At 45.6% G+C, this 13,657-nt stretch overlaps 4 protein-coding genes across 4 annotated transcripts; 2 read left to right on the top strand and 2 right to left on the bottom strand.

The window, feature by feature from the left end:
• Window positions 1-764: 764 nt before the first annotated feature.
• Window positions 765-1,398, top strand: PAAG_07961 (NADH-ubiquinone oxidoreductase 21.3 kDa subunit; the record flags this gene model as incomplete). The annotated part of the gene is made up of 2 exons (XM_002790029.2): window positions 765-824; window positions 904-1,398. The coding sequence occupies 2 exons, from the start codon at window positions 765-767 to the stop codon at window positions 1,396-1,398; spliced, it is 555 nt and encodes a 184-aa protein (XP_002790075.2).
• A 1,266-nt stretch (window positions 1,399-2,664) lies between these two features.
• PAAG_12471 (hypothetical protein) lies at window positions 2,665-7,150 on the bottom strand (the record flags this gene model as incomplete). The annotated part of the gene is made up of 5 exons (XM_015847953.1): window positions 2,665-2,799; window positions 2,881-3,212; window positions 3,424-3,501; window positions 4,279-4,385; window positions 4,479-7,150. 5 exons carry the CDS (start codon window positions 7,148-7,150, stop codon window positions 2,665-2,667), a joined length of 3,324 nt encoding a protein of 1,107 aa, XP_015702420.1.
• Window positions 7,151-7,854: 704 nt separating this feature from the next.
• PAAG_07958 (fimbrin) lies at window positions 7,855-10,088 on the top strand (the record flags this gene model as incomplete). Its single annotated transcript, XM_002790026.2, has 5 exons — window positions 7,855-7,877; window positions 7,944-8,154; window positions 8,234-8,922; window positions 8,996-9,978; window positions 10,057-10,088. The coding sequence occupies 5 exons, from the start codon at window positions 7,855-7,857 to the stop codon at window positions 10,086-10,088; spliced, it is 1,938 nt and encodes a 645-aa protein (XP_002790072.1).
• A 1,214-nt stretch (window positions 10,089-11,302) lies between these two features.
• PAAG_07957 (hypothetical protein) lies at window positions 11,303-12,512 on the bottom strand (the record flags this gene model as incomplete). The annotated part of the gene is made up of 5 exons (XM_002790025.2): window positions 11,303-11,355; window positions 11,426-11,717; window positions 11,778-11,877; window positions 11,946-12,002; window positions 12,430-12,512. The coding sequence occupies 5 exons, from the start codon at window positions 12,510-12,512 to the stop codon at window positions 11,303-11,305; spliced, it is 585 nt and encodes a 194-aa protein (XP_002790071.1).
• Window positions 12,513-13,657: the final 1,145 nt, after the last annotated feature.

Below are 13,657 nucleotides of genomic sequence, written 5' to 3'. Positions count from 1 at the left end.
GTAAAATCTTGATAATACAGTTCAAGATACCACAGGTCAGGGTAGAATCTTGATAATATGGTTCAGAGATTCAAATATCAGTTCCTTTCAGTGAATTCGCAAAACAGTGCAGAGATTCAAATATTGGTTCTTTTAGTTGGTCAGTTCGCGTCGAACTGAATGAAAAGAGGAAAAGAAATAACTATTGTCAAAGCATGTTTTGCATAGTATTACACTGGGCTCATAACTATGATGAATAGTCAGAACATAGCAGGCATAGAATAATAGTATTCATAATGACTAGCTAATCAATATCTGACTATATAAAAATAATAACTATCCCCCCCTCTAAGAAGAAGAAGAAAACCACGAGAAAAGAATGAAATATATATACGTGTTGTGCGGATGTACGCGAGCTTAGTCATAATTGAGACATACGGCCGTAGCGGTCAGGGATATGAGGCGTACGAGTGATATGATGCTCATGACAAAATCGCGCTAATTGAGCAAGAACTTACGGATGAGGGGATTAGCGTCCCCGAGATAGCTGCTAGCAATACAACCAGGTCAGGTCACCTCGCGAGGGGGCCAAGCCTTTTAGTGAAGTCGACTCATCTACATCCTGCCAAGAAGCAGCCTTGTCGTTGGAATTAGATCCTCCAGGCTATGACATAAGCAACGCCAAGACCAACAGCCCCCAACGGCGACGTGAAAATAGAGAGCTGAATACATTCACGAGTACTTCCAATTCATCAATCTTGTCGCCTGCCACAGCTATTTTTGGGATGCGACCAACTCATATATTGAGAGCGGTACAGTCCGCGAATGCTATTCCTGTCAACAAGGTAACAAAGCACAGTCGCTGAGCATCTCCGCTCCTTCTCTCTTAACCCGCTTATGCTGATATTCTTTTGAATTCCCAAGAAATACACCCTTCAATCCACCGGTATCTGGGAGACTTTGCGACGGATATTTGCCCTCGACCCAAATCGGTCAAATGGCGTCCCATTGAACTTGCAATTCCGCAATCCTACTCCGGGTGCACTCTCCCCACGGTCCTACGATGACCCCGTCACGATTCCCGCTGGCGACATTGCCGACAACCCATACTGGAAACGGGATACCCGAAGAAATTACCCCCGCCCAAGTGTATTGAAACAGGCGGATGTTGTCGGACTTCTCACGGTGGGGAGTGAGGCGGCGCCAAAGTCAGATGTACTTGAGATTGGGAGTGCGGGAGCCCAGCAGCTGGTGGAAGTGAAGCAAAAGGGAGAAGAACATGGTCTAGCTGCATTTTTTGAAACGGAAAAGAACGTGGAGGGTCTACTGGGTCCTCAGGGGTTGCCACCTATGCCTGCCAACTTGAACCCGGTATCGAGATATGAGATGGCTCCTGGACAGTCATATCCACCGCAGTAAGCCTACTCTGTGAAGGGATGAGTTATAGCTCCGCTAACGAACTATCTAGGTATCCATGCCGTACTTTCGTATAATTCTGTGCCAACTCCAGTTTAGCTCGTATTATAGGGGCAAATGTACACAATTTTTAATGCTTATTTTTCTCAAAGTGCTTGCAATTGTGCTGGTTGTGTTACCATGAAGATCACCTACTTCAAAAGTTGAATAAATGATGTCTTCTTTTCAGATGACTTTTGAATAATCTGCATCCTGTCTGATCACATAATGAACATGGTCATTAGACTACACCTCAACATCTAAAATCAGAAATGAATATTCTTTTCCTATCACTCAATGCTGCAGCTTCTCATCATTCTTTCGCAAAATGGTAAGATAAACAAATGAGTCTTAAGTCTTCTAGCACGCCCCCCCGGAAATCCAGGCCGGGGATATATCTATTCCTACCATATATAATAAAATGGATGAAAACCGTGTCTCAACGAGCGGCAGACGAATAGTCCTTAAGCTCTCCCGAAATTATTACAATGGCAGTTTGTAAAGGCATCCAAGAGGGACGGTCAATTCAATTCAATGCCACAGGTTAAAACTAAAGTGACTTCCACTCCGAAGGCAACCATACCCAAACGTTACTGAAGCTGGAACCGTACCCTCTCTACTCTTTCTTTCGTGTTAATAAATGCATATTCAGTTCTGGGGATGGATGTTCTTGCATAACAACCCTCCTGACCTGAAAATGTTGCTCCCTGCGCTGATTTCTGATCTGCTCATCTCCTTGTCAATCCTCCCAAAATATTGTCCTTGCCCCTGTTGAATTTTCTTCTTCCCCGAAAATTAAATACACTGTACTCATTACACTCTTCTCCCCAGAATTTGATGCGAATTCTCCACAGACAAAGTGACAAGCCCAGAACATTCTCTTTTCCCAGGAATGTAAGGTTCTTTTATTCTTCAGTCTCTATTTGTTTTGTGACATAGAGAATATATGGTGTTTAATAACTGTTGAACCAAATGCAGAATTTAATAATTATGATATTTTTTTTTCTCATTGTATTTTTTGTTATTTGAAAAGCCATACGCAATGCCCTGAACTGCATTCGGCATCACTACAAAAGATATACACATAGGACATATTTTCCTGTGATGTAGCAGCAAAGGAAACTCAAGGCAACCTATTTATACATAACCCAATATACAAATTTGGAGTGATCCCCCCTCCCCCCTTCTCCCTTAATCAAGTAAAACAGGAGACATAAACTAGTTAAACCTCTAATCAAATGGGTTGGTTCTTGTGCCCCACCAGGTGAGGAACAAGCTCAATCCAATAGTCTCGAAGACTCTTGCCACGGCGCCCACTGCAATAGTATCCAACGGCCGTTTCTCCGTAACGATTTGTGAAATAAACTGTGTAGGGCTCGAGTTAGTAGCCGAACAACAAAGCAGGCAGCTTCGAAAAAGAGTGTAACGAAAATGTGAAGTGCTCACAGATGGGGCGGAGCTAGCAAAGAAAATCAAGCTCCCCAAGTACGCAGCACCCTTGTAAGTCAACGTTCCCGTAGCATTAATGAGCGCAGCGACGCCATAGGTCTGTACAGCGCTGCCGACTAACGAAGAGCTCCATGCCGCTGCGGCTGATGCGGTTTCCTTGGACTTGAAGAATTCTTCTTTTGAGTTTGCGGCCTGCGCACGATGGAAGGTGTCCCCGAATACCGGGGCTAGGACACCCAACGATGCAACATGATTGAAGACGGTGCCCAAGGCGATGGCGGAGGGTTTAACAGGAGGGAAATCTGGGGTTGGATGGGTCAGTAAAACGGCTAGTCTTGTATATAGGTTTCATTCGGATGAACGAAGAGATGAATGCAAGAGATATTGTTGGTAGAGAGTGCACGGTGGAATTGACGGAGAAGCAAATGGCACACATACAGTGACGAGTAGCCATTGTAAATGTTTAGGAAAAGGGACAGTTTAGATAGATAGATACTTGGAGATGGGATTTCTTCGTTTGGAGTAGATGAGTGTCGATACTTGGAGTAGAGAGTATCCTCGAAGCACTTATATAGTAAACTGAAGGCAAATAACGAGACCGCGATGGGTTGCTAGTTTCTCATCGGACTACGGGCAAAGAAGGCAGACTTGGTTAGCGGAAATGATGACGTTGCTATGACACAGATTAACTCAAAACTGACTCGGCGCCCCCCTAGGACAAACTGATCATGGCAGGTTCGCGGAGCAAGGGGTTCCTCTCTCGAAGGTATTTCGTTAGTCTGTTACCTCGCCCTGCTGGAGTTTATTTTAGAATCATGAATGGGGATACAAACTACGTATAACTAACTATGAATAATTAGCTGTAAATAAGCATAGGACGGTGCGTGCATGGTATAGTGTGGATGGATGTCGTTGGCATGCCTTCGCTTATTTTTAATACGTCTATCTACACAATAGTTATCAGATAATTTATAACTCTAGCTTATAATGACCTCCGGATATCTATCTTGGTGTGCGTGACTTTGTAGCTTGCAATGGTACAGCGACGGAGGAGATCTAAGGGAAACATGTTTTATTGGGTAGTTAGATATACGTCAGTATGCACCCAGACAGTAACTAGTTAACAGTGACAGATGGGGATGACTGCGGATACGCTGTAAAAATTTCCCGGTTTGTACGCCTCCACTTCCTCCCAGGAGGGGCAATTGGGAATAGCCTGCCGTACAAGGGACCAAGCTGTCATGAACAATTCTTATATCGTGTCGAATGGTCTCATGTCATTTGAGACCTTTCGATTCCTGTCACCCCTCAAAACCAAAATATAAATGGTAACTGACTATGTCATGCCAGCTCTGTCGATCCTATATTATTATTTACTATCTCTACGCCCTCTACGAGCTCTCAATAGCATCTGCGACATGATGAAATGGCTTACGTCCTCATCAGCCCAGTATGAGAGATGACTGGCAATGCTGGCAATAAGGGATATATCAAATGCTCCTCTGTCGTTACAATTAGTAAGTTAGACCCTTCACAAAAATGGAAAGTATCAAGCAACTTGTATAACAAAATTACAACGGGGAGTAATATCGTACTCTTGTATACTGTAGTCAACGCGACCATTGGAATTCAATGCACGAACTTTCGCTTCTTCAAGCTTTATCTTCCGTGCACGGCTTTCAGCCTCCATCTCTTCAAAAGATGAGTAGGACCCACCGGATGTGTCGATCGACGAGCCTCTGGTTTTCTGAAATCCATCATATAGCGTTTCGATATTCGCATCAATGAGGGTCGGATATTTTTGAGATCGGTTCGCCGTGTTGGCCACATCGCCGCTTGTCGTCTCTGGCTGTTCGCTATCCAACTCGGATCCTGTACTATTTGACTTTTGGTGTCCTCCAGCTGTCTGTTGGGGTTTAGAACCTTCACCCAAGCCTAGGCTACGATTTAACAGACTGCTCGCAACCCCAGAGGCAAAGTTGGACCAAAGCGATCCAACGCTTTGACCAACTCGAGTACTGATGTTGGTGAGACTCTGACTTGACGCGCTCCAAATTGTACGCTTGATGAACGGCAGTGGTTGAGGTTTCAGTGTAGCCATGGCCGGGGATATTAATGGTTCGATGCGATAACTAATAGGATCGGAAGGGTGAAAGATGTTGAAAAGCTGATCACATTTTGGCGACGACACTGAATTTGTGAAATTATGGCACCCGCTCGAGTCCATTCGGGATGTTTCTGTTGAGATGGGGTTCTGTGGTGCGTGCGGAAGCCTTGAACTTCTCAACTTCCGTGCCGCAATTGTCTTGCCCCTGAGCATCTGGAAAAGGGCAATTGGAGAACCAAGGCAAAAAAAATCAGAGCACTCAAAGTCCAAAGGAAAAAGTTCGGATTTATGATCGTCGGATGTTCTGCTACGGGAGCCGCGATTCGTCGACTTGACATGTGTGGAATTCTCTGACTGATGGCAGAGGATATCGAAAAGTATTGCGCTGCCAAGGGAATGACCACAGAGGCTGACAGAACCTTTAAAATTAGGATTGCGAGCCTTGAAAAGCTTGTATATGCGATTGCATTCCCTCTGTACGATTCCCGCTATATGTTCTCGGTAGGCACTCTGGTAAAGCAGAACATCCATCGCCAAATCTGTGATAAGATTTCGGACTGCAGGAACCCCTTCCAGCGTAATATCAGCTAAACTAGGATATTGTTCATCTTCAGCTGTCATCATATCAGCGGCGGCAAGATCGAGTTCTTTTCGATTTTGCTTGAGGCCTTGTTTCGGGAAGTCAAGCAAATGCCTCCAACACACAGGCAGGACCTGGACACGACAGTTCTTCAGTTCCGTTCCAACTTCGGAGTTAAGGGCCTGTAAATCAGGAGACGCGGCGTAGACATTCTTCAAGGTCTTCCGGAGTGCATTAACGTCGTGCACAAAATTAATACTATCCAAGCGCAATCCCAATCTCTGGCCAATTCCATGGGTAACAAGAATGAGATGGTCAATTTCCCTTTCCCCGTCCTCGCCTTCAACTTCTCCTGAATCCTCCATCTCTTTCTCCTCCTGCTTTCGAGCCTCCTCTTCCAGTTGTTCGTCATCTTGCGGTTCCCCAGTTAGAGACGACATCTGACGCTCTAGTGGGCTTCTCTGACGCTCCAAGGAGGCAAGTGGCTGCTCCTGAACTTTGTCATCTAGCATCGACGGCGAAGTCAAAGAACCTGCGGGACCCGATCGTCGCTTGCTCGATTTATTAAGGTCCTTATGGGTTATTTCACCACTTTTCCCGTCTGCTGGTTCTTTAGATTTCTTGCTTTCCGAATACCCGCGGACGACTTTCGTTCCCGCAGGAGCACCCAGTCGCTGGTATACGGTATTACTCATCCGGGACATGAAATCATCAGACATAAGCCACACGGTAGACGCATCCTGGTAAGCAACTGTGTTGTTCATATAGGATCCAAAAAGACGGTAAGTTAGATTTACAGTATTGGGCAGAGATGAAGTCGACCCCGCTCCGCTGCTCGTTGCAGCCATACACTCTGTGCTGCATTGGTCAGGACTGGGGTTGGATTGCGCTTTAGTGTCATCTGAGTTTGGCGACGTATTTGGTAATGGATTGCTTGGACCCCGTTCGCGCTGGATGTTCCAAGGTTTCACTTTCAAATAGCCCTCCTCCAGCTGAGTTGCAAGATTCTCATCACACGGGCGAAGCGTTGAGCCTTCCTGAAAGAACCAGGTTCCACGTCTAACTTCATATATCGGTCCCAACCAGTAGGCAGGGCCTAGTTCTCTGTTCTGAACGTCGACATCGAATAAGAAGTCTTCGTTGACAGGGACCTTGACATTTTGGGGAGGGTCACCTGTCGAGACGCCATTTAATTTGGATGAATCTTCTTGGTCTGCAAGATTTTGGAAAGCAGCCTCTATAGACTGAGAATCTCGAATTGAAAAGGGAACAAATTTCTTGGGTGATCCCTGAAATTTAGGAGCCGGAGCGTTTGAATCTTTCCCCCAGAACGACTCTTTTGACTTGGGCATATCAACCGCGTAGAACCACCTAGGTTTTAGAGGAGGGCAGTCTTTTGGATAACGAGCTGCGCTGATGCGGTGGATATGGGATACGGTATGGTCGCGGCCTTGCGACCTCTGCAAACCGTATTTCGCATTCTCAGACTCAGCAGCCTTGGGTTGCGGTGTTGAGCTTCGGGATATGTTCCGCGGAGAAGCGGTGCCAAAGTTGGAACCTTTCTGCTCTGGGATGTGCATCGGTCCCCAACACCCCCGGATAGATATCCGCAGCTCAGCCAAGCCGATGGGACAGAACCGAGTATAGCGTTGACTTAGGAGGAAGCCGGAATAATAGTGTGCCAGCGTGTAGTCGAATTATGGTTTTCGAGGCAAGCTGTCAGGAACTTGATCTTATTTTGCAGCAACAACCACACTTTTGGAGCTATATTCTCGAACCAAGGGCCAGGAGCAACAAGGTAGGATACCAGTTACCAACCTGTAGTATATCCTGTGTATGAAACAAAACTCTGCTGCCTTCAGTTGGAGTTGTATGGGGATGTGCCTTCAATAATGACGTAGTGCACGTATGGTGCGGTAAAATACAATATTCCGGGTGAAAGTCCTGCTGCCTGGTGTGGTATTGCGTGAACATAGATTACCACATTAGTGCATTACGTAACCACAAGCCACTTTCCGAGTCCTTCACTCCGCCGTATTTGGCGCATATATATTCAGTCCACAGAATTTCCTCTGCTCCAAACTACAGAGTACTCTCTAAGAATTTAAAGCTTTCCCTCATCAATATCGTGTCCTGTGCCCGCTGTTGAGCTTTTGTCGTTTTCGGAATACGCATTGTTGGACCGTGGCAGCTGAAACCACTCCACAATCTCATATCACCCCCCGCCAATCCAACATCCCCGGAGATACACGCCTACAGTAACCACATCACCTTATCGACCAAGATGAATGTCATCAAACTCCAAAGGTGAGAGCGTATATTTCAAGGTTCTCTCAGTTTAGTGCTAACAGTTTTATTTTCAACTTGCTTCAGGAAATATCCCCAGTTCCAGCAGTCCGAAATATTCTCCCTCCAGGATGCCTTCCGACGTCTAGACGTGGATGATAAGGGCTACCTTGATGAAGCGACAGCTATCAAGGCCACCCAGCAATCCGAAAGACAGCCATATGACGTTGTTCGCCAAGCGCTAAAGCAGGTCGAGCTCGACAGCTCCAGGCGTGTTGAGCTGGAGGACTACGTTGATGTACGCACCCTTCTCCACGCTCTACTCTTCACCCATGGGTTGCATTTTGTTCTTGCTAAAAAATTCACTCCAACTTTAGTTAATAGCAAAACTTCGAGATACTTCATCTTCCCAAAACCAGCCTGCTGCTGGGTCAATATCAACTTTAGCAGCACCACCAGGCACGCCAGCGAGCCGCCATGTCTCCAGAGGCAGCGTTGGCGGGAAGATTCATGTACAAGGCTCATCCGCAAATGTCACTCATACCATCAATGAAGATGAACGGACAGAGTTCACAAGACATATCAACGCTGTTCTTGCTGGAGACCCAGACATTGGCCATCTCCTCCCTTTCCCTACGGACACATTCGAAATGTTTGATGAATGTAAGGATGGGCTGGTGCTCGCAAAATTGATCAATGATTCCGTTCCTGATACTATCGATGAACGAGTGTTAAACCGTACAGGGAAAAAAATAAAGCAACTAAACGCATTTCACATGACTGAGAACAACAATATCGTTATTAATTCCGCAAAGGGCATTGGCTGCTCTGTAGTCAATATCGGTAGCGGTGATATAATAGAGGTTCGAGAGCATCTCATATTGGGCTTAATCTGGCAGGTTATTCGCAGAGGTCTTCTTGGGAAAATCGACATCAAACTACACCCAGAACTCTACAGGCTGCTGGAGGAGGATGAGACCTTGGAGCAGTTTCTTCGGCTTCCACCAGAGCAAATTCTGCTGCGATGGTTCAATTATCACCTGAAGAATGCGAAATGGGATAGAAGGTATATACACTACTTTCTTTTAATGGATGGGCCTCGTGTGTACGCTGCTAACAGCCCCTCGAAAATCCCCCAGAGTCAACAACTTCTCCAACGACGTGAAAGACGGAGAGAACTACACGATTCTTCTCAATCAGCTAGCTCCAGATATCTGCTCCCGTGCTCCCCTCCAAACCAGCGACTTGCTCCAGCGTGCGAATCAGGTTCTGGATAATGCAGACCTGCTCGAATGTCGCAAATTTTTGACACCTACGTCATTGGTGGCAGGTAACCCGAAACTTAACCTTGCATTCGTTGCGAACCTATTCAATACACATCCGGGCCTAGATCCTATTACAGAAGAGGAAAAGCTCGAAGTCGAAGACTTCGATGCTGAGGGTGAGCGTGAAGCACGCGTTTTCACCCTTTGGCTGAATTCCTTGGATGTTCAACCAGCTGTCAACTCACTGTTTGACGACCTTCGTGACGGAACAATACTTCTCCAGGCCTATGATAAAGTTATCCCTGGAAGCGTCAACTGGAAACATGTCAACAAGCCTTCAGCTTCCGGTGGCGAACTCATGCGTTTTAAGGCTGTGGAAAATACAAACTACGTCATTGAGCTTGGAAAGCAAAACCACTTTTCGCTTGTTGGTATCCAGGGAGCCGATATTACCGATGGGCAGCGAACTCTGACCCTCGGGCTCGTTTGGCAACTAATGCGTAAGGATATCACCAACACTTTGTCTTCGCTTGCCCGGAAGATGGGCAAGCGCGAAATAACTGATAATGAGATGATTAAATGGGCGAATGAAATGTCGCGCAGTGGTGGGAAGAGCTCAACCATACGCAGTTTCAAGGACCAGTCTATAGGGTCTGGTATTTTCCTCCTTGACGTTCTTAATGGAATGAAGAGCAGCTATGTGGATTACGACCTGGTTACCCCAGGACGCACTGATGAGGATGCCTATGCAAACGCGAAGTTGAGTATCAGTATTGCACGAAAGATGGGTGCGACTATCTGGCTCGTCCCCGAGGATATATGTCAAGTTCGTTCGCGGCTTGTTACTACTTTTATTGGTGAGTTATATAATTGTTTTGTTTCTCAGCCACGACTTGCCATGTGTAGTATTTGAAAGCTAATAAAAACAAATATAGGTTCTCTGATGGCTACGTATGAGAAGATGTAGTAAAAAATGGTGCATGCGTTGAAGTTGGTGAGATTGTTACGGAACAAGGTATGACTGGCTAGATTGGCTTCTGGAATGACGCATGTCTTGCTCTCCTTATTTCTCACTCTTGGTTCTTTCTACCTTCGAATTTTGTTTTGTTACCTTGTCTTCGTTTTCTTTTTGCACTAGTCGATGAACTTTTTGGCCTGCGAATTCGAATTACCTAGGTCTTGTCTCATAGGCAGCTGTAAAGTTCAGTCTAATATCATTTTTCCAAATGTCCAAGATCATATGGTAGTTACCGTAATAAATGTTTTACTGTTGTCAACAGTATTGGTTGATCCATGTAGGTTAGCGGGAATGTGTGTTCTGTGGGAGTCTTTATCTTAGCCCTTGTTGCCAGTGCAACAAAGAGACAAGACAATAAATTAATAAGACTGAAGCAAAAGTCTTTTAAATAGATATGGGTTATAACTGGAATACAAGAGAATATTAAATAGTCAGACTTAATAAGATCCAGGAGGAATTACATTAACTGATTCACAGTGACTTTTAGATATAAAGAGGATAATCTGCGCTTCTCAAATTGAGGCAACTATCTGTTAATTGAAAATCGATAATACGGGCTGGAATAAAATATTTAAACCAGCATTTTAAGAAAATAATCAAAGTTACAAAGACAAAACGATCTTCCGCAATTAGTATGTTGATTTGACTCGCATGAAGTGGCAGCCATCACGTCAACGTTAGGTTCCCTCCCATAGCAAGCACACTTTCTCACCAGAGTGGAAAAGTAACGAAGAAAACTGAAGTAGCAAGAAAACCCAAGAACAAGAAACAAACACAATTTTTTTTCTTTTTCTTTTTTTTTTTTTTTTCTTTCTTTTTTTTCCTTTTTTTTTCTTTTTTCTTTTTTTTTTTTTTTTTTCCCCTTTTTTTTTTTACAAAAAAAAAAAAAAAAAAAAAAAAAAAGGGGGAAAAAAAAGAAAAAAAGGGTAAAGAGCAAAACTTGGGTAACAGGGCTAGTTATCTTGATATATGGTAACGAAGTACCGATTAAGAAACGATCAGTGGTTTTCGGGTGGGCTGTATAAAGTCGCAGTTCTCCAGCCATCATACAGCTCCGATTTTGGGAAGGGTGAAGAGGTTTACTGCAGAGCAAATTACCGCCATCAATGGTTCAATAGGGACATACGAAATTTTTATTTGGTCGGGGGATGGCATATCTCAATTCACTCAGCAGTATCCAGCTCATCATGAGCAGGGGTGGGAGAATCCAGAGATACTAGAGAACATGGTTAGTAGGGGTTTGATCCAATCAACCCATAGAATTTTGTTTTACATCGGATTCATACCTTTCCTATCATCACTATTGGTTCCATTTTCGCGATCTTCCTCACGTCTATCGCGTTCATCCTTCATTTCGCGGTCCCGGTCCCGCTCGCGGTCTCGCACTTCCGGACTCCGGGAGCGGTCGCGGTCTCGTCTCTCAAAATCGCGGTCGCGACGTTCATCCTTGCGAGGAGAGAACTCTCCGCGGGCTCGTCGGGGTGATGGAGAGCGAGGGCGACGAAGAGGAGAACGGTCACGGCGGCGGTCACGACCGGAATCAAAGCGCCAGGATGCAGATGGAGGAGTACGGGCCCACTATTCAGAAGTTAAATATTTGAGGTACGGGGAAATCTTTGGGGATCAGAGGTCACTAACCTCAATTTTTAGAAGGTCGTCCCGGCCAATACGTTTGTTGTGCATCTCGTGATATGCATCATCAGCGTCGCGACGACTCTCATACTCGACAAAGGCGAAACTGTACATGATGTCAGCAGGTTCCGATGGGGATCTCGTGGTGTTTCAAGAGGAATGAAAGGAACTTACAGGCGACTGGAAGCAGTACGGGGGGCTGGAATATCGCAACGGACAAGCCGGCCATAACTTCATTGGGCTGGTTAGCGCGTTACACAATAATATGTTTGACCCCGAGTTACCACGAATAGAGATTTAGAAATGTATTGAGGAAACACGGATTTAGGAAACGGCTGATTTGGAAAGATGATATTTTGAGGTCTCGGGAGGAGCCATTCCAAGGTTCATTGTGGTGGAGGATTCAGGAGGATTCAGGAACAAAGCGTCGGAAGAGGCCGAGCGGTCGGGAGCCAGAACCAGGTAACAAGGGGGGTTGGGGGGGTGGGGTGGGGAGGAGGAGGGAGGGGAGGGGGGGGAGGAGGAGGGAGAGGGGGGGGGGGGGAGGGGGGGCAGCAGAGAGATCGGCATCACGAATTTTCCGAGTTAAGACGAACGGGAGAAGGGGGAGGACCGTCCGCAGGATATCGGTAGGGGAGGATCGACGAATGGGACATACCGTTCGAATTCGTAGGCTAGTTCTCGAGCTCGAGTGCCGTGGCCAAAACCAGTGACATAGAGGGTAGTTCCACCTCGGGACATGGTGAAGTGACAAGTGTGCAAAATACAGTTATAGCGGGCCCTTGTTTGGGGGGGGAAGACAAATGAACTAGGATTTAAAGAGACGGGTAGAAAATGAAAAGAGCAGGCAGAGCGGATAGAAATGAGTTAGATGGCAGGAAGACAAAAGTACAGTGATGATGAGAATGGAGGGATAGATGATGGAGAGATGGAGAGATGGAGTTGGATGAAGTTGGGGAGAAGAAGAAGATGAAAAGAGATGAAAGAGATAGATGAAAATGGATGAAAATAGATGAAATGAAATTGAAGAGAAAGTTATCAGCAGAGGATGAAAATAATAAAATAAACCAAAGCCGGCGCCCGAAGAAAACAAGGTGCGTATGTGTATGGTAAGCTGTAAGTTACGGTATGGTATCCTTGTTACATATCTACCTGGGCGCACAGTAATAATCAATACACCCGTATGGGTATACAGTTAGTTAGGTACAGCCAGAAGTTTTTCTTCATCTTTCTACGGTGCGTATAAGTATCTGAAACGGAGAATTTATGGACGATCGCATAACTCCTCCTCCACCGCTTCTATGAATAGTGATTCTCCTGCGTAATTTTGTATTGTATAACCAGTCAATGTCAACCATATTACCTTACCCTATGTCTCCATACCACGTGACTCCAACAGAACGGCAAAGCCTCCAGCCTAGTTGGAACCTCAGAACACAGTCAACTGATTGCTGTATCCGAGAAAACCAGCCAGACACGGAACAGAAACCAGTGCACTGGGATCATCAAATCAGTCCACGGCATCTATGCTACTACCGTCTTCCCAGCAACGCCGTCACCGTCCTTCCTTTGCCATTGCTATTGATGAATATCATTTGCTCGTTGTGTTCGTGTGGGATCCTTTATTGGTCTCTAGCTTACGTATCACTTTTCTGATAATTTGACATCTCAACCTGCGCTTCTCCAAAGTACGGAGTATACGGAGCATACTACCACGCTGTTTGACATATATAAATCAAAACCCCCAAGAAACGAATAAAAAAGGAAAAGAAATAAGGTTGGAGATTACCTTCCCTCCTCCTCCTCTTCCTCCTCCTCCCTCCTTCTCCTCCTCCGTCTCCTCCTCCTTCTCTTCCTCCTCCGTCTCCTCCTCCTTCTCTTCCTCC

Source organism: Paracoccidioides lutzii, assembly GCF_000150705.2.
Source record: "Paracoccidioides lutzii Pb01 unplaced genomic scaffold supercont2.28, whole genome shotgun sequence".
NCBI lineage: Eukaryota > Fungi > Ascomycota > Eurotiomycetes > Onygenales > Ajellomycetaceae > Paracoccidioides > Paracoccidioides lutzii.
The sequence above is the reverse complement of the archived record's forward strand: the minus strand, read 5'-3'. Positions and strand labels throughout refer to the sequence as shown.